At 30.3% G+C, this 19850-nt stretch overlaps 1 protein-coding gene across 1 annotated transcript in view; it reads right to left on the reverse strand.

The window, feature by feature from the left end:
* Positions 1 to 813: 813 nt before the first annotated feature.
* Positions 814 to 19850, reverse strand: part of LOC148299291 (receptor-type tyrosine-protein phosphatase T-like) — a gene marked incomplete at its 3' end in the record, with an annotated part of 67197 nt that continues 48160 nt past the window's right edge. The window contains exon 7 of the mRNA XM_088276229.1: positions 814 to 949. Coding sequence (XP_088132355.1) covers positions 814 to 949 — 136 coding nt within the window. The remainder of the gene's footprint in view (positions 950 to 19850) is intronic.

Consider the following 19850-nt stretch of genomic DNA (forward strand, 5'->3'; position numbering starts at 1 on the left):
CGGAAGTCTGTGCATTTACGGGGCCAACGGCCGAATTTGAGTAGTGTGGTTGTCAATAATGGGTAGAATTGATGAATGTTACACGTGTGTTAAGTGATCACTTAAACCCGCCTATGATGGTCGTCAGCCCCGTAAATGCCCAGACTTTCATATTCTTCTTCATCTTTGATGAAAAATCAAAAAATAATATCGCTCACTCCTTTCAACAAGATCAAAAAACTAGATTTTGCAGGAGATCGTTTTTAAAGTTTAAAAATATAATGCAATGTATTAAAAATAAATATCAACCCACTTATTGAACTTTTTACTATGCAACAGATCGTTTTAGGTAAAACCTGAATGTCTTTTCTCCGTTTGAAAAATATTAAGTATATTTAAAAAAATAATTGAACTACACTTTTTCTTCAAAATGCAAAATCAACACTTTTTGCCCTGTAGCGGGTAAATATTAAGTTACAAATATGCCGCTTTTGCTGGGATATAGTACATTTTCTGGGCATTCCGAAAACATGCACAACTGAAAATTGACGATTTTTGATTTATGACGTTCTTGGAGGGAGTGAGCGATATATGACTAGATGTATGGATATGAAATAAGCGAGGAGTGTATGTCAGGACAGAAGAGTGTGGCATTCCATCCTCTCTACGTGATGCGTGTTATATTAGTAGTTACTACTACTAGTCTCATCACGCATCAGGTAGAGAGGATGGAACGCCACACTCTTCTGTCCTGACATACACTCCTCGCTTATTTCATATCCATACTACTGTGTATTAGAAAACGAAATTGTACAGTGACAGGATAGAACTTACAATATTCTCAATTAGTCCTTTTCTCGACTGCCTGAGCTTCTTCAAGTATCCGAAGACATCGAAGGCGTCTTCCTCTTCAGCGAGCTCCATGTTGGCATCTATAGCCAAGTACACACCAGATCTACCTCCGCCGTCACTGGAATGAAAGATACATTTTGATAAATTAAGTGATTTTTTAATTTTTTATTTAAGTTTTATTTACAACATTTTGAGTGTGTCTACATACTTGTTCACAAAACTGGATTATCTCCAATTGTAGGATTTATTTTTCATGTTATTTTTTGACATCTCATCAAAGATGAAAATGAATATGAATGTCTGGGCATTTACGGGGCTGACGACCCAATGTTTCAAATTGGTTCATATATATGTGTTTATATATATATATATATATATATATATATATATATATATATATATATATATATATATAGAGATTTTGAGTAGTGTGGTTATCAATAATGGGTAGTTTTGACATCTCATCAAAGATGAAGAAGAATATAGAAGTCTACGGGGCTGACGACCGTCATGGGTTGGTTGTAGTCATCACTTTGCACACGTGTAACATTCACCAATTCTACCCATTATTGACAACCACACTACCCAAATTCTTGGAAGTTCTATATATATAATTTACAATGATGACAATTTTGAAGCATTGTTCTTGAATCACTAGAACTACAGTGGATCTAGTGAAGTTCTAGTGATTCAAGAACAATGTGAAATTGGTCAAAAGCATCCAGCATGGTAGCCTAACGCACTAAGCACTACACTATGGAGGCGGATATGTATACATACAAACAAATCAATCAATTGAAATAAATTTTAATTTAATTTTGTCACAAAAATGATACAAAATCAAGGTTTTCAAATTCTGCCTTGTTGTGTTTATAGCATAGAATTATGTCTAGCTTCACACCAGTCTGACGATGTCAGGTATAACGAAACCCGTATGCCGGTAAAATAAAATTAATGAGGAAAAATTACATAGTTGTTTATTTTATTCTATACAAACAAATATGAAAACAACACCCTATATTGTAATTTAATTAGGTGTAAATTAGCCAAGACAATTAATGAACTAACCACCCATCCTTATTGGTGCAGACAGGGACGCAATTAGCGGAACAACTTGCAGGAGACGTTATTATTTGGTGGAGAAGGGTGGTTGGGGATGCTTTGTCTGTTGACAATAGGGGATGCTATTTGTCTTAGAACGTGGTCAAAAGGAATTCAGAACTATAAATTGTCTTATGGGTAAATTTAAACGATATTTGTGTATTTTTTCTTAATTGCCGAAATAAATAAGAACCTTGATACAGATAGACACTTACTTTTAATATAAATTGAAACGCGATTTTTTTGGTTTATATTTAACTTGGTAAACTCCACTATTTCTTTAAATCTTTTGTGACGCGTGTTTCGATGGATTCAACATCCTTATCAAACATCGTAATATGATTCTGAACGCATCATGAAAATGAATGTATATATGTATATATATATATATATATATCACGTCGGGGTCACCACTTTGGGGATGTGGTGATGAAGAGGAAGACGGTCGTGTTGAATAGATGTTTATTTAACAATAAATGTTACACAAGACGGTACGGCGTAGCGGTGGCGTAGATGTACGGTCGGGCTGACTGGAGTAGCTCCTTGATGCTGACGAGGGTGGTGGACTGGAGGTCGTAGCGAGGTCTTGATGCGGCGGTCTCGTGACGGCGACGGTGTTACTTGGCGGATTCCCGGCGGAGGAGTGAGAGTCAATCGTAGTAGCTGCGTTCCCGGCGGAGGAATGAGATATGTCGTCCGAGGCTGTTCCTCTTTTATATCGTTTGGGAACCCATTGTTCCTTTGTCTTTAAAGTGCTAGTCAAAACAAATCCAGGTTGCCTTTCACTAGACGTTGCACTTCTTTTGTTCTCGGTCACTGCCTCCCTTTATCTACTTAGTTGCAGTTTTTGCTTTTTGCATTCTGAGAATTCGCTCTTATTATCAGTAGGGTTGAGTGGCTTGCTGACCACTACATATATATATATATATATATATATATATATATATATATATATATATATATATATATTATTTATATATATATATATATATATATATATATATATATATATATATATATATATATATATATATATATATATATATATATATACATATATATATATATATATATATATATATATATATATATATATATACAGTATCTACTCAATGAATTAGGGCCACGCAGAATTTCGCGCAATTTCTCAATTCAAACAGGAATAACTCAGAGAAAACCTTGAATAAAACAACATTGAATTTTATTTACACATGAACACTTTATTACGCTTAAATTATGCATATATTTTCATATAAATATAGTTAGTATTTAGTATTTCCACCTTTGGCAGAAATAACTGCCTCAATTCTTTTTGGCATACTTAAAATGCACTGTTTTATCATGTTTTTTATTTCTTCGTCTTCTGACCAAAATTTTTGAATATTTTTTTTTAGACAGTCTACTGTTGGATTTGCAAATGAGTAAACCTCATTTTTTTACATGCTCCATACGTTTTCTATAGGATTAAAGTCCGGAGAATTTCCAGACCAGGGGAGCAAAGGCAGTTTTTGTTAGACAAAAATTTTATTATTGATTTAGCCCGGTGGCAAGGTGCCCCATCCTGCATGAAGGTGTATGGACCTTCTGTTGGGTCGAGTGTATGGTAGAAGGGCAATAAAATTCGTTCGAGGACCTGATTATAGGAATTTTGGTTCATTGTTCCTTCCACGAAAAACAACGGCCCAGGTAAATTGTTAATAATACATGACCATATCATTGTTGCAGGGGGGTGTTTGATAACTTTTACCACACAGGCCTCATTGTAACGTTCCATTGGTGTTCTCCTGACGAATTGACGGCTCTCTGTCACGGCTTCTAACCGGCACTCATCACTAAAGATGACCTGAAAAATAATGAAAATTTAAGTTTAATTCAAATATATAAGTTTATTTACTAAAATGATATGTTGAAAATTCAATTTAAATAAATACCTTTTTCCAATCATCTACCGAGTAATTTCAATGTACCCTGGCCCATTTTAATCGATCCGCTTTCATTCGTGGTGTCAATTTTGGTACTTTTACAGGGCGCCTGCATTTCAGATTTACTTCGTAAAGACGTCGCCTCAGTGTTGATACCGATATATTTATACCCTCTTCTTCCAATTTTATTTTTAATGTTTTGCTGATGCACTACGGTTTTCTAAGGCACTTTGAACGATTTTTCGATCAGTCCTCGGTGTTGTTTTTCTAATCCTACGACAGTTCTTTCGCCGATTGCTGGTGGCGGGTGACTGATTTTTTATTGATTTTGAAATTCTGTCCACTGTTTGACGAGAAACGTTTTCTTTTTTTGAAATTTCTCTATTAGATAGTATTCCTAATTTCAGTAGCACTATAACACTAGACTTTTTTTCCTCAGAAATGTCTTTACTTTTTCCCATTTTGTCCTTTTCAAAAAAAACACTTGTGTTTACAAAAAAAAATTATACTTTATGAACTTAAATTAAAAATTAAGTTTTTTTCACAAGACACGATAACTATATGACCTTTCTGAACAAAACAACAACCAGAACTCAAGAAACTTCACTAATAAATGAGATAGGACTTTTTTTTTAATTTTCAACTATCTGTCTACCTGTGCTAATTAGGGACCTTTCTAAGAAAAAGGGTTTGAAATTTTGTAAAGGCTTAAATAATCCAGGTATATTTTACATATTATTGAAGTTAATATACATGATATTAGATGTCAATAGAAAACTTAAAGTATTTATGTAAAATAAATATAATAATCCAAAAGATTTCAGAGTATTCAAAGAAATAATGGGTGGCCCTAATTCATTGAGTAGATACTGTATATATATATATATATATATATATATATATATATATATATATATATGTATATATATATATAAATATATATATAAATATATATATATATATATATATATATATATATATATATATATATATATATATATATATATATATATATATATATATATATATATATATATATATATATATATATATATATGTATATATATATATTTATATATATATATATATATATATATATATATATATATATATATATATATATATATATATATATATATATATATATATTTCATATTAAATCTGAGCATTTACGGGGCTTACGACCGTTATAGGCTGATTTAAGTGATCATGTTACACTTTTTTACTTGTTAAAAAATAATATGGAAAATAACTTCTATAATTGGAGACAATCCAGATTTGTATTTGGTATTTGGACGCACTCAAAATGTCGTAAGTAAAAATAAAATAAAATAAATGCACAGATATTAACTGCCACAAAGTGATTGCCGGATCAGTTATAATGAATTTAATAATTTCGTGACAGCTGTTTCATTGTACAAATTATCAAAGAATGCCGAAAAAACACTACACATAAGTTAGCGCGGAGTTTATATAAATAATTACCATAATTTAAATTAGTACCTTAAAAGTTTGTCCGTCTCCGTAGTGTAATGGTGAGTATGCTTAGTTAGCTACCGTACCAGATGTCCCGGGTTCGATTTCCAGTGGGGTCAAATAAACATAGTAATTTTTAAACTCAAATATTTATTCAATATTACCCTGGACTGGTATCTGAAGCGGATGTCTTATCATCTTTCCTTCATATGTTAATGATCTAGATAACACCGTGTTTATATGATACAGTGCCCTGTGCACCATAGGGTGCGTATTAGGGTTTTAATTAATATTATTTTTTACTTGAAATGTTCAAAAGTTGAAGAACCGCATGCTAAAATATTACCTTGCTTCTGCAATTACAAAATACACGTTTTCTCAACAATAAGCGCGGTTCCGGCGCCAAGCAAAATGTTTTGCTGCTTTGTAATTCAGCGTGGATACTTTGCACTTTTGCATTTTGGTGCATAATTATTTGTCTGTTCCGGGAGTGCAATTATTAAGTTGCTTAGTTGCACAATGCGCTCGACGTTACCGGCTCACTTCGGGCGCTCTCGCGAGCCCTCACGGAACAAAAGGTCTAGTACAATAGTGTTCTATTGTACACAACGTTTGCTACATTCATTTCTGCGCTCCGGATACAGAATGGATAAAAAACAAGGCCTTTTAACAAAAAACAGAAATATTACTTCAACTTCACTTCATCCGCACCCCAATGGTGCATAGGGCACTGCATCATATAAACGCGGTGTTATCTTGATCGTTAACTCATAAAGAAAAGGTGATCAGCCCTCCGCTTCAGGTACCAGTCCAGGATAATATTGAACAAATATTAGAGTGAAAAAACACTTATATTTATTTGACCCCCCCCTGGGAATCGAACCTGAGACCTCGAGAACGGTAGCCGAGCGTGCTGACACTACGGAGGCGGACAAACCTCAATTAAAAACCTCTAATTTTCAGTAGGTCATTAAAAATATTTAAATACGACATAATATAGTTTTCATGGCAGAATTATCATATTTGTCAAGCATTTTTATGGTTTCTTGTAGACATTATTACAGAATATTACAGACATTTTTAATTTTTAGTTTTGTATTTGTGAGTCTTCATCAAAAATAAAACCCGGAAACTCTGACTGACAGTCTACACTAACTAACAACGTGACTAAAATTCGTCATTTAAACAAGGGACATTAATCCTTATTTTGAAAAAATCATGTACCTACATATATTTCAACACATAATATACAAATACATCCGATATAGAAAATGGAAAATCACATGTATCGGGTTGTGGTCCCGTGGTTAGTGTCGCGGACTCAGCCAGAGAGTATTTGGACATACTCAGAATTTTGTTAAAAATAATAAATTATAAGCTACATAAATAAAAAAAAATCATGGTATTGGGCGTTTGTAAAAATAAACCAGGATTCGGATCTTACATACGAATAAAAAAGGTCACTACTTAATACACGCTTTCTCAATCCAACATAGATGGTTGTTCTGAACTTATGTACTGTGTCATGAGATTGAGTTTCGACATATCTTAGAGTTTCGAAAATATGATCTTTATCTTCCTAGGCAGAGTCAACTCTCGCTAACAATTTAATTTTTACTGTGACAAATACATTAAAAAAAAACAGTCTTAAGTTTTAGTCCACCGTGTATCTTGAATGTTTGATGTCTTGTCAAGTTCTCTTAACCAAAGGGATATGATGCATTGTAAAATTCCAATCAACGCTGTCTAGTTTACAGGCTAGAATAAACCTATTATAAATAAAATGTATCTTTATTTTAAAATCACTATAAATATTATATTATAACTTAATTATAAAGTCTACCGGTTTCGAAGCTAACCGCTTCTTTATCAAGACTGATTAGTACTAAAACACTTTCTACCAAACAATATTCAAAATGTTTTGACGGTTAGGGAAAGAAGCTTGGGTAGATCTCAAGTGGCTTTATTTTTTGTATTGATTGGCAGTCACAGTAATAACGGAGTTTTAGCAAAATCACTTACTTGTGAATTAATTAGTTGTAAATTATTATGAATTGCCTTTTTAATTTCCAATATTTTTAAGTAATCTTAGTTAAGTCCTCTTACTTAAAAAGGCAATTAATAATAGTTCACAAGTAATAAATACACAAGTAAATGATTATGCTTAAAGTATGTAATTAAATATGTTTCCAATCAACACTCATCATCCCTAATCCCTTTTGACTGTGACTGCCAATCAACACAAAAATAAAGCCACTTGAGATCTATCTAAACTTCATTCCCTAACCGTCAAAATATTTTGAATATTGTTTAGTAGATAGTGTTTTAGTATTAATCAGTCTTGATAAAGAAGCGGTTAGCTTCGAAACCGGTAAACGTTAAAATTAAGCTATAATAAAATATTTATAGTGATTTTAAAACAAAGTTACATTTTTATTATAAAATGGAAAATCACAAACTTAGTGCTACAAATATAAATTATAGAATAAACCTATTGTTTCAATTTTTGTTGTGCAGTTTTATTCCGCAGTCGGCCTTTAATGGAGTTGTCTTGTTCACGAAATACTTCTTTAACTAATAATAAAGTATCACATACCATAAAAAGGTAATTTGTTATATTTACGGCTCCAAAAAGGATTCTCGGAAAATTCGCGCAATAAAATGTGATCTTAAGGAAGGGTGGCTAAATCTTCACCCCATTAGAAAACACCCTGTCTGAATTTATGCCTAAAGCCTCTCGCGATACATATAAATGTACACATGTGTATGGCCCCATGAATTTTATTATTTGCTATTTTTTAAATCCGAAAAATGTTATACATTTGTGTGATGGAAACAAAATTAGAATTCTAGATATTTTTTGCGGAATTCTAATTTTAGGTCTTACATATTACTACGGTGTACTAGGACATGTCACCGATATTGCCAATCGTATCCCGATATCACAAATATTTGAATAAAAATTTTAATAAATACAATTTTAGAAAATACTCAAATCATCGCAAAAAAAAACTGTTGATTTGAAGAAACAAAGTTTAGACATGGGTGATTGAATTACAAGCAAAACATGATGTAGTTATGACTTCTTTATGAAAAACTGTTACATAATAAGATTCATAATACATTCAATCATTTAACGCTATTTTAATTTATGTTATACTTGGAAAATACCACAAACAATAGTGGTATTTACCAAGTAAGACTTGAATTAAATATATATATTTTACCACTAAGTGACCTTCGAATCAATTAATGAAATCATTTAACCCATTTTAGACAGAGAGAACAGAACGCCTCACCGCTTTCCGAAAGACTACTTTCAAGTGTTTGAAATACTTGATCATGCCAAGATTTCCTCGGTCCTCTTGGGCTCTTAATTTTATCGTAAGTGTTTATCTCAGCGTAGCATTCCTTTCTTATTTCACGATTCAACCATCCTTCATTCATGGTTTTACCGCATATTCGTCTTAGATATACTATTTCAACTGCATTCAGTCTACTTTCATCCACATTCAAACATTAGGATGTTATGTTTAATTTTTAAAACTTCAAAGCCTTTAATTTTAGAGAACAGAGAAGGTAAATGTAAAAAATACATCACAAAAACCAATATTCATTAAAAATAATTACTTTTTAAATTCATTCTTTAGCAATTGGTAGTTATCGAACTGGCGGCGCCAGTTTCGCAGTTGAGCGTCTACGCCTGTATTTATACACGCATTTATATATATAAATATATATATATATATATATAAATATATATATATATATATAAATATATATATATATATATATAAAGGGTCCGCCAAATAACTTTTTTTTTTTGAAAATGCTATAAAAAACATCGAGTGTAGCTTCGGCTGTGTGGCACGTAGCGCCGTCCTGTTGAAACCAAATGTTGCCAATATCCTTTTCTTCAATTTTTGTGAACAAAAATCCGTTCAATATGGCCCGATAACGATCGCCATTGACTGTGTAACGGCCACTCCTTGCTCATTTTCAAAGAAAAATGGCCCAATTATGCCTCTGGACCAAAATCCGCACCAAACAGTGACTCGTTTTGGGTGTACCGGCTTTTCAATGTATGCGTGCGGGTTTTCTGTGCCCCAAATACGACAATTTTGCTTGTTTACATACCCGCCAAGATCAAAATGAGCTTCATCCGAAAAGATGATTTTTTTGGCAAAATCGGCATCTTCTGTAAGTCGATCGCAGGCCCACTCAGCGAAGCGAAAACGCATTGGATGGTCAGTTGGCTTCAACTCCTGAACCAATTGGACTTTGTATGGCGTCATACCAAGGTCTTTATGCAAAATTCGTCTCAATGATGTCTCCGAAATGTTCAATTGTTGAGAACGACGGTGAATTGATGTTGATGGCGCTTCACGCACACTTTCTGCCACAACATCGATATTCTCGGGTGTACGCACTGTTTTTGGCTTTTCACGCTTTGGTTTATCGATGAGGATGCCAGTTTCTTTCACTTTTTTCACAAGATAACGAACATACGGAGCTGACGGTGCTTCTCTTCTTCCAAAAACCGTACGCAATTTTCGCACACATTCTGCAACATTACCATGATTTTCAAAGTAATGTCGCAATATTTCCCAGCGTTGTTCAAGCGTATACACAACCATATTCGCTCAGCGGAAGGATAAAACTAATTATCTGTCAAATCAGACATGAGCTAAGTGTTACCATTCACGAAATAAGCACTAGTTGAAAAAAAAAACTTTAGATGGCGGACCCTATATATATATATATATATATATATATATATATATAATATTTATGTATATATATATATATATATATATATATATATATATATATATATATATATATATATATATATATATATATATATTTATATATATATATAGATATATATATTTATATATATATATATATATATATATATATATATATATATATATATATATATATATATATATATATATATATATATATATATATATATATATATATATACATATATATATATATATATATATATATATATATATATATATATATATATATATATATATTTATACACGTACATAAACAATTATTAAAAACGCTTTGTTTTATTTTATTTTTATGTTTCTTTTATCCTTCACATATATATTTATTGTATTATCATACCTACTTACAAAATCATATTTTTGTAAACGAAATATGGCTAAGTATTGCACCCACCGCTAAGTCAAACCGGAGTAAATTGTTTTTCATAAAATTATTTTATTTTTATATTTATCCTTATACATACTAGGCGAATGCCTACAGTCTGTTTACAGTTATTTTACATCTAGCTTTTTTAAATAATTTATTTGGCCATATGAATTATTTTTAAAAAAGGAGGTTAAATAACTGTGAATATTTAAAAAAATATATTTATTTGGCAGTATAAATAATAAAAATAAATCAAAATAATATGTTTAATTATTTTGTAGTATGTATAAGGAGATGCACGAATGTGGAAGAGTCGAAGATTGATTGCAAAGACAGATTGGTGTGGTATTTTATTCTCACTGCCAATCCCTGCGGACAATATTAGTACGTTATATTTTTATTATTTAATAAAAATATAACGTACAAATATATAGTATATATATAGTATATAGTATATATATAGTATATAATATATAGTATATAATATATAGTATATAGTATATTAAAACATTTAAAATGATTCTTTTCCCCCCTTTTTGACCGTTGTACTAGTATTTCGATTTTCATCCCCCTGCTTCGAAATACCATGTTACATTTTTTATTGTTGAATATACTAAGGCGACTGCGCTGCCCCCAGCTGAATACGTTTCAGCACTGAAATTTAAGTGCCACCGTGTGTTAATGAAAAACGTCTCGCCCCGTTATTCAAACTAAATTGAAATTTAACCTCTGTCTAGTACTCCGTCACAAAGCTTTCAGAACGCCCGGTGGGGATGTGACATTCATTTTTATAAAGCGGCCGAGGCAATCCAATGAAATTTCAATTAAATCCCGAAGAGATTAATGGAAAATCAATTCATGACTTGCACAGAGTGAAAACCTGTTTGTTTCTGACAAATGCAAATAGTAATAATAAAAAAGTGGTATTACACAAAGTAAACGATGAATGATAAGGAGAGTGTAAAAAAAAAAAAATTATTAAACAATACTTTTTCTTCAAAATGCAAAAACAACACTTTCTGCCTTATAGCGGGTAAATATTAAGTTAAAAGTATGCCACTTTTTCTGGGATATAGTACATTTTCTGGGCATTCTAAATACATGCATAACTGAAAATGTATTACGTTGTATTACGTTGTTGAGTACTATGTAATAAAAGGGCGATATATGTAATATACTAAAAATAGAGTACTAACTTCAATTTGCAGATTTCAATCAACCAATGTAAGTTAGATTTGAATACATGGACTATCATGTAATAAGTAATTAATCAGTAGTTAGGAATGCCTGTAAGGCTTTGTGTAACGATGTAATTGTGTAATACAGTAAAGGGAGGAAGTTGTCTTAAGGGCTGGGGTAGAATGAAGGATGAACCTATGGAGAATTTTCATTACAACCTGTTGACAATACCACCATTGTACCTGCCCTAAATTGCTTACCTAATAATGATCGTAATTTCGAATTTGATGATCATAATAATCCTTATACAACCTAGAGACAATTTAACTTAAAGCATTATATAATATTTATTAATTTTTTTAATGTTTTTCGCAGATTTTTCTGGCACATTTTATGAACTTTACATTATAAAACAACTTTTTTTCAATTACTTTTTTTTTTATTATAAGTACACTTTTAATAGTTTTTGGTAAGGGAATGTGATTAATTATGAGTATTTTCTTATTTTTAATGTTTTAGAATTTAATAAACCCTGATGATGACAAGGATCTAGTCGAAACCGGTAGGTTAAATGTTGTTTAATTTTATAAATATTTATTAATTTTATTTCTTTATTCATATTTCTTCACACATATAATTAAAAAAAACAATAATGTGCCCACACTGAGATTTTGATATTTATATTTATAATAATTTATATTTATGTATCAATTTTTGATCAAACAGACTTTTTGAGAATACTAAATTGTATTTTATTAAAAAACACATAATAATTCATATTGTGACAATTGTATCGCCTAGTTATGGCAATTTCAAACGAATGTGAAGATTAAATGCACTAACAGTCCTTATATAGCCATACAATTCTAGGTACTTAAGTAATAGTTTTAACATGTGCAGTAATAATTTATGGGAAACAGCAGTAGCTAATGAGGGATGTAGGTACGTACCCTTATATTTATTTTCTGGGAAAGGAAGAATCTATTGACATGGCAATTTGTGAGAAAATGAATATTTTAAAGCTTAATCCAATTTTATAAAATTAAACAACTTTGTTTCAACCACTTTTTTAAATAAAATAAATACAATTGTTCATAAAATTATTTTTTAAAATTTATATATGTAGATATATTGTATTTACATTGCACAGTTTTTCCACTTCGAATTGCACATTTTATATACCGAATTGAGCACCTTGCAAAGTATTTTAAAATATTTTTTTGTAAAACTTCCAAATTGAAGTTAAAACCTGTGTATTAATATATATTCTTTATTAAATGTTTTTAACAGTAACTTTTTGTCCGCCTCCGTGATGTTATGGTTAGCATGTTTAGCTACCGTGCTGGAGGTCCCGGGTTCGATTCCCAGGGGGGGTTAAAAATAAATATGAGTTATTTTACAATCTAATATTCATTTAATATAACCTTGCCTTAATGGAAGTAAATATCAAGATAACACTGCTTTTATATGATGTAGTGCCCTATGCACCATCCGGTTCGGATGAGAGTTTGCAGAAGATAAATTTTTTATGTTAATTAAGTCAGAATTGTCTCATTATTAACTTGATACTAGTGCCGCTAAGTATCGTTAAGTTCCAGGACATATTTTAAGGGAAACGTTGGAGTAAACTGCGATTAGAACATTACATTCACATTTTCCTTATCTGGAAAGCTCTTCCCAGAGGAAAATTGCGCTTAGCGAGGCAATATATTATTTTTCATAACGTTTCGTAGAGCGGATGCATGTCTGTAGGAAGCGGTAGACATGTTTTTTGCACTCAGCCCGCATATAAAGAGACATGAGTTGTCATTTAACAAGCCGCAGATAAAATATTAAACTTATATATAACACTCTCCTTGTCAATCATCGTTCACTTTGCGTAATACCACTTAAAAGACCACTAAATACCATTTAACATACAAAATATACTTTCGTAAATGTTTTTCGCAGATACTTTGTGGCACATTTTATAAACTTTTTATAATGAAACTACTTTGTTTTTAACGATTTTTTTTGGTACTCTTTTTCTCCAAACGGTTTCAGGGTTAAACATGTACCTATTTGTTTTATGAACATGTACTTGTTTTATTAATATGTACTTGTTTTATTAATATGTACTTGTTTTATTAACATGAACTTGTTTTATCAACATGTACATGTTTTATAAAATTTACAAAATATACTTTTAAATAAGTACTGACTAACCATCAGGCCGCTTCTCCGCAGAGATAGGCAGAGAAAATAGGACACCAAACCAATCTGTCTTATACAGTGTATAAAATGATGTGAAGATAGATGAAGAAGAATATGGAAGTCTTAGTATTTACTGGTCTTATAACCTGTCACAAGCTGGTTAAAATAACACCTAAATAAAGAAATTGAAATTTTTTAAACAAGGATTTAGATACATCTAAAAAATGTTGCGTATAAAATGATCACTTTAACCAGCCAATGAGAGTTTGTAAGTCCTGTAAATGCTGAAGATTTTTTTTTATTGATATCTCAACATAGATGTAGAAGAATATGGAAATCTCGTCATTTTCAGGACTTACGATCTGTCATTGGATAGTTTAAGGGATCATTTTATAAACAACATATTTTGGTTGTGTCCAAACCCTTGTTCACATTTCTGGGTTTTTCCCATTTAGGAGTTATTTTTGTACTTAACAAAACAATATTCCTTCCTCTCCTTTCCTTCTCCTTCCTGCTAAATGTATTATTTTATTAAATACCCTTTTTTTGTTTTTTGTTTTTGTTTTTTGTTTAATCTCTGAATGTTTTTTAATAGTTTTATAACATAATTGTGGAATTATTTAATTGGCTTTTTTTTAACGTAACTGTTTTTTGTCAATGTAATGTAATGTTTATTATTGTTAATGTAACTATTGTTTTATATAATTTTTTTTATATGTAAGCTGTACAATTCCTGAATAAATAAAAAAAAAGAGTATCTGATTTATGAAAGTTTTCTCAAACCAACCATAGACGGTTCCCGTGAATTCAAACGTGAAGCGATAACTGATTGATCATGTTCTAGGAGTTCCCTGGTTGTCAATCATGGGTAGAATGGTGAATGTTACACGTGTGATCACTTCACCAACCTATAAACGGTCATAATCCCTGTAAAAACCCAGATTTCCATATTCTTCTTCATCTATGTCGAGATGTCAAAATGGAAACCGTTTTGTTCAACTGAGCGACCTAATGGAATTTAACATGTAATATAAAATTAATTGCAATAATTCCGACCAATTCTTTGTATTATCATGTTAAGAGGTCAAAGGGTTTACCATCAATTTCCTGGAATCCTTTCAATCAGTTATAATTCCTAAATCCTAATTAATAGACGTTTCCCGAACACGGATATCGCTGAAATCAGGATTCGCTCTAATTGGAATTTTCTCTAGTCAAAAGATTTTATCTTTAATCATTTCTCCGACATGCCTTTCGCGAAATTAGGATTACTTTTCGGGTCCACGGAAACTGGAAGAACATCGAACAAACGATAAATCATGTATTATTTAAAAAAATACAGAAAATCGCTTTTGTTTTTCTTACAGAGTAAAGAATCAGCGATAGCTGTTTCGCCTTAAAGATTAATTTGTACAATCTCTTATTTTTCTAATCTTTATATGCATTCACTGGTGTATAGGGCACTACATCGTGTCACCGCAGTGTCATCTTAATCTTATTTTAAATCTCATATCAGACATAGTGCTTCTTTACGCTCATGGGTTTGAATGATGAATGTTACAAAGTGATCACTTAAACCAGTCATGATATGTCGTTATTCATGAAAATGCTCAGACCTACGCATTATTCTTCAGCTATGTTGAGATGTCAAAAAAATATTATTATCCAAAATATAGGGGGTTATTTTGTAAAAAATAAAATTTTGTAAAAAATATTATTAAACAAAATATAAGGGGTTATTTTGTATAATATATTATACAAAATAACCCCTTAGTGGAGAAAGCCCAGATTGGTGAACAAGTATTTGGACACACTCAAAATGTTGTAGATATAAATATTACACACACACACACACATATAAATATATATATATATATATATATATATATATATATATATATATATATATATATATATATATATATATATATATATATATATATATATATATATATATATATATATATATATATATATATATATATATATATATATATATATATATATATATATATATATATATATATATATATATATATATATAAACATATCATAAAACCCTTATCCGCACCCAATGGTGCATAGGGAACTGCGTTATTAGCAGTGTTATCTTGATCGTTTACACATGAAGGAAAGGTGATCAGCCTTCCGCTTCAGATACCAGTCCAGGGTAATATTGAATAAATATTACAGTGAAAAAATCACTTATATTTATTTTACCCCCCTTGGGAAACGAACTCGAGACCTCCAGAACGGTAGCCGAGCGTGCTGACCATTACACTTCGGAGGCGGATACACTATATATATATATATATATATATATATATATATATATATATATATATATATATATATATATATATATATATATATATATATATATATATATATATATATATATATATATATATATATATATATATATACATATATATATATATATATATATATATATATTTATATATATATATATATATATATATATATATTTATATATATATATATATATATATATATATATATATATATATAAATATATATATATATATATATATATATATATATATATATATATATATATATATATATATATATATATATATATATATATATATATGTATATATATATATATATATATATATATATATATATATATATATATATATATATATATATATATATATATATATATACATATATATTGTTAGGTCTAGTAAAGTTTATTTTGGATATCAAACTTTGTGTTATGGAAATAGATAGCTCTCTTCTTATCATAATTCATCGTTTTATAATTCTAGTTCAAAAATACCGGTTTCAGAATAACCATTCCATCATCAGGTCAACTGGAGACTACAGCCAGCTCCTAAAAAAAACTCCTTAAGAATACACTCGATAAAATGTAAAATTGGAATTTCAGTCGAGTCAAACAAATGCGAAACATGTAGGCAATAAAAAAATTATGTAAAAACGCTTTCTTGAACGCACACCAATTTATAAAGCAAACGTTTAGAAAAACTTCTGAATTCAAGTTATTAAGGCAACATGAGTAATGCGTTTTTAATTAGTGTAATGAGAGAAGTTATTAAGGAATAACTTCGAATACCGGAGGAAAAAAAGTTTTCAGCTTAATTCGCTTTTGCGCTGAAAAAGTTAACAAGAAAATATTTACTTCACACATTCCCTTTTGTCTTTAGGGCGGCCTTCTTAAGGGTGATTAAGAATTATTATTCAGATGTTTTACGACAGTGGTTCTCAACCGGTGCTCCGCGAAATTATGAAAATAAAAATTGAATGTTGGTCCATGTATATAATTAATATGTAACTTAATTTAATCAGTCCCATTATTTTTTGGCATCTCATCAAAGATGAAGAAGAATGTGGAAGTCTGGGCATTTACGGGGCTGACGACCGTCATAGGCTGGTTCAAGTGATCACTTGACACACGTGTAACATTCACCAATTCTACCCATTATTGACAACCACACTACTCAAATTCTTGGAAGTTCTATATATATATGTATATATGAACCAATTTTGAAACATTGTTCTTGAATCACTAAAACTTCACTAGAGACATCTATTGGTGAGATTGTAATTGGAGATAATCCAAATTTTGTGAACAAGTATTTGGACACACTCAAAATGTTAATTAATCTTGATAAAGAAGCGGTTAGCTTCGAAATTGGTAGACATTATAATTCAGTTATAATAAGATATTTATAGTGATTTAAAAATAAAGTTACATTTTAATTATAAAATGGAAAATCACTAAGTTAGTGCTTCAAATAGAAATTATATTGGTTCATTTACTGTGCGATTTGAGTTGCAAATATAATGTTTTATTTTTATTTTTTATTATTCACTTTGCTTATTATGTACAAGGTTAAAGCTTCATTAAGTCAATTTTTGTTTCTTCTAACTAATTAAATATGTTGTTTTTTTTTATCTGTGTTGGAAACAGGAGGAATAATCTAGTGTGGGCCAATCTCAGCATTTGCTCATTGCTGGGAGGAAACCACGTTGCACTCCTCAGGAGAAGGCGGACTGTTGACTGTCATCAGCAGACCTTCCGTTCCATTAGAAGAGGGTTTGGCATTTTGTGTCCTAGCTTGGTTAATGTTACCAATGTCCTTTACTATTTTTATAATGTATGAAAAAATATAGTGGCTAGATGACAGCACCCTTGCAAAGTGACGTGTGCGCTCACCTTACAACAGCGGCCAAGATATCTTTAATTCTATATCATCATACTTAAAATAATTGGAAATATCATGGGAGTTGTGTGTAGCAATTTATACAGACTATGCTCCATCAATGGTAGATTCATTGAAAGGGTTTTTAACCCTTGATTTATGAACATTGGCTTAGCAATTTGGATGAAGTAATGAGAGAAGCTATATCAAATATATGTATGACCTAATTTGTATACATTAAAAAATTTGCTTAGATTATTTATGGAAGAGTCAGATTTAAGCTCCTTTTTCTTTTAGTAAATGCTCGCTAGCTTTTTAATTTTTACTTTTTCATCTATTTTATGTTTTTAAGTTTTAATTTTATTAAAAAAAGGATTTTTTGTATTTTATATGAACAATAATATTCTAGTTCTACTTATAAAACCTATACCCTTATAATCTTAACTATGACTAAATTATATTGTATACCCACACACAGGCCATACCTTTGTGGTATCTTTTTTTGTATTCATTTCTATACATATTTTCTACTTGAATTTATGTTTATGTAATGCAAAAGAATTTAAAATAAAGAAAAAAATATATATCTCTGAAATTTGTAAAAGCCGACTAGCTAAAATATCAAATTAAATAATTTTCTTCGCAATAACTTTTATTAAAGTATTTATGTTTCTGTGTATTTTTTAAATAATGTAATTTTTAACTTACCTGTAAAAAAATAATCAGTTTTACTAATAATAAAAGTTTTCTTTGTATGTTTTGGTGTACCGCAAATTTTTCTTATGATCAAAAGAGGTCCCTGACTTCAAAAAGGTTCAGAGCCACTGTTTTATGATCTAACTTAGACAAATTAATTACACGTGTTGAGGCATTATTTTCCCTTAGCGCCTTGTAAGTTTATTTTAAGTGGATTTTTTCACGACAGAATTTGGCGGAGCGTTAGAAACGAAGACAAAAAACCCTTAGTACGAAGCATAAATAACGTTAAAAATACATGTAAAGGATTTTATAACGTAACACATTGTGAATCGTACTTTATTTACTGACATATATTACCCTTATTTTCAGAGAAGTCCGTAAAAATGCGTTGAAAAAGAGACATTTTCAAGCCTGAACGTTCTCAGTTTTCTCAGACATTTTTTTTTAACACGTTTAAAGTTTTCTTTTTTAATATTTTGTAAATTTGAAGCATTGCTAATGGTAATATAAAGCTCTCCGTATCATTAATAGTTCACGTTGTGTAATATCACTTAAAAAAAACACTACTTCGTGACTACCGGCTTCAGAATTATCATTCTGTAGCCGTCTGGCCACGCCATTTGGTGTTGTCAGGTTGACAACACTGAATTATACTGCTTCTGGCAGGTTGACAACACTGAGCGGATTCAACAAGAGCAGCCAACCGGAGCGCGGGGGCGAGAATCGCCTGCCATCGCTTGATTGTTAAAGAACGTATATTTTAGCTTCATATTTCATTCAAAGTTCAATAATCAATTAGATAAATTATAATAAGTTAATATCAAATCGTTATCAAATCGTGTAAGAATTTAATATCAATAAACAAACTGTAAGTAAGCATTTCTTTTAAATATCCTGCTCTGGCTTCCCGCACAATAACCCACACACGGGGTCTACTAAAATTCCAACATCGTTTTTCTTATATGTTTACAATTCAAATGATGTTGCAATATGATATATATATATATATATATATATATATATATATATATATATATATATATATATATATATATATATATATATATATATATATATATA

This window comes from Brachycentrus maculatus, unplaced genomic scaffold (assembly GCF_059751285.1).
Source record: "Brachycentrus maculatus isolate JH-2025_06_01 unplaced genomic scaffold, ASM5975128v1 h1tg001202l, whole genome shotgun sequence".
NCBI classification, from domain to species: domain Eukaryota; kingdom Metazoa; phylum Arthropoda; class Insecta; order Trichoptera; family Brachycentridae; genus Brachycentrus; species Brachycentrus maculatus.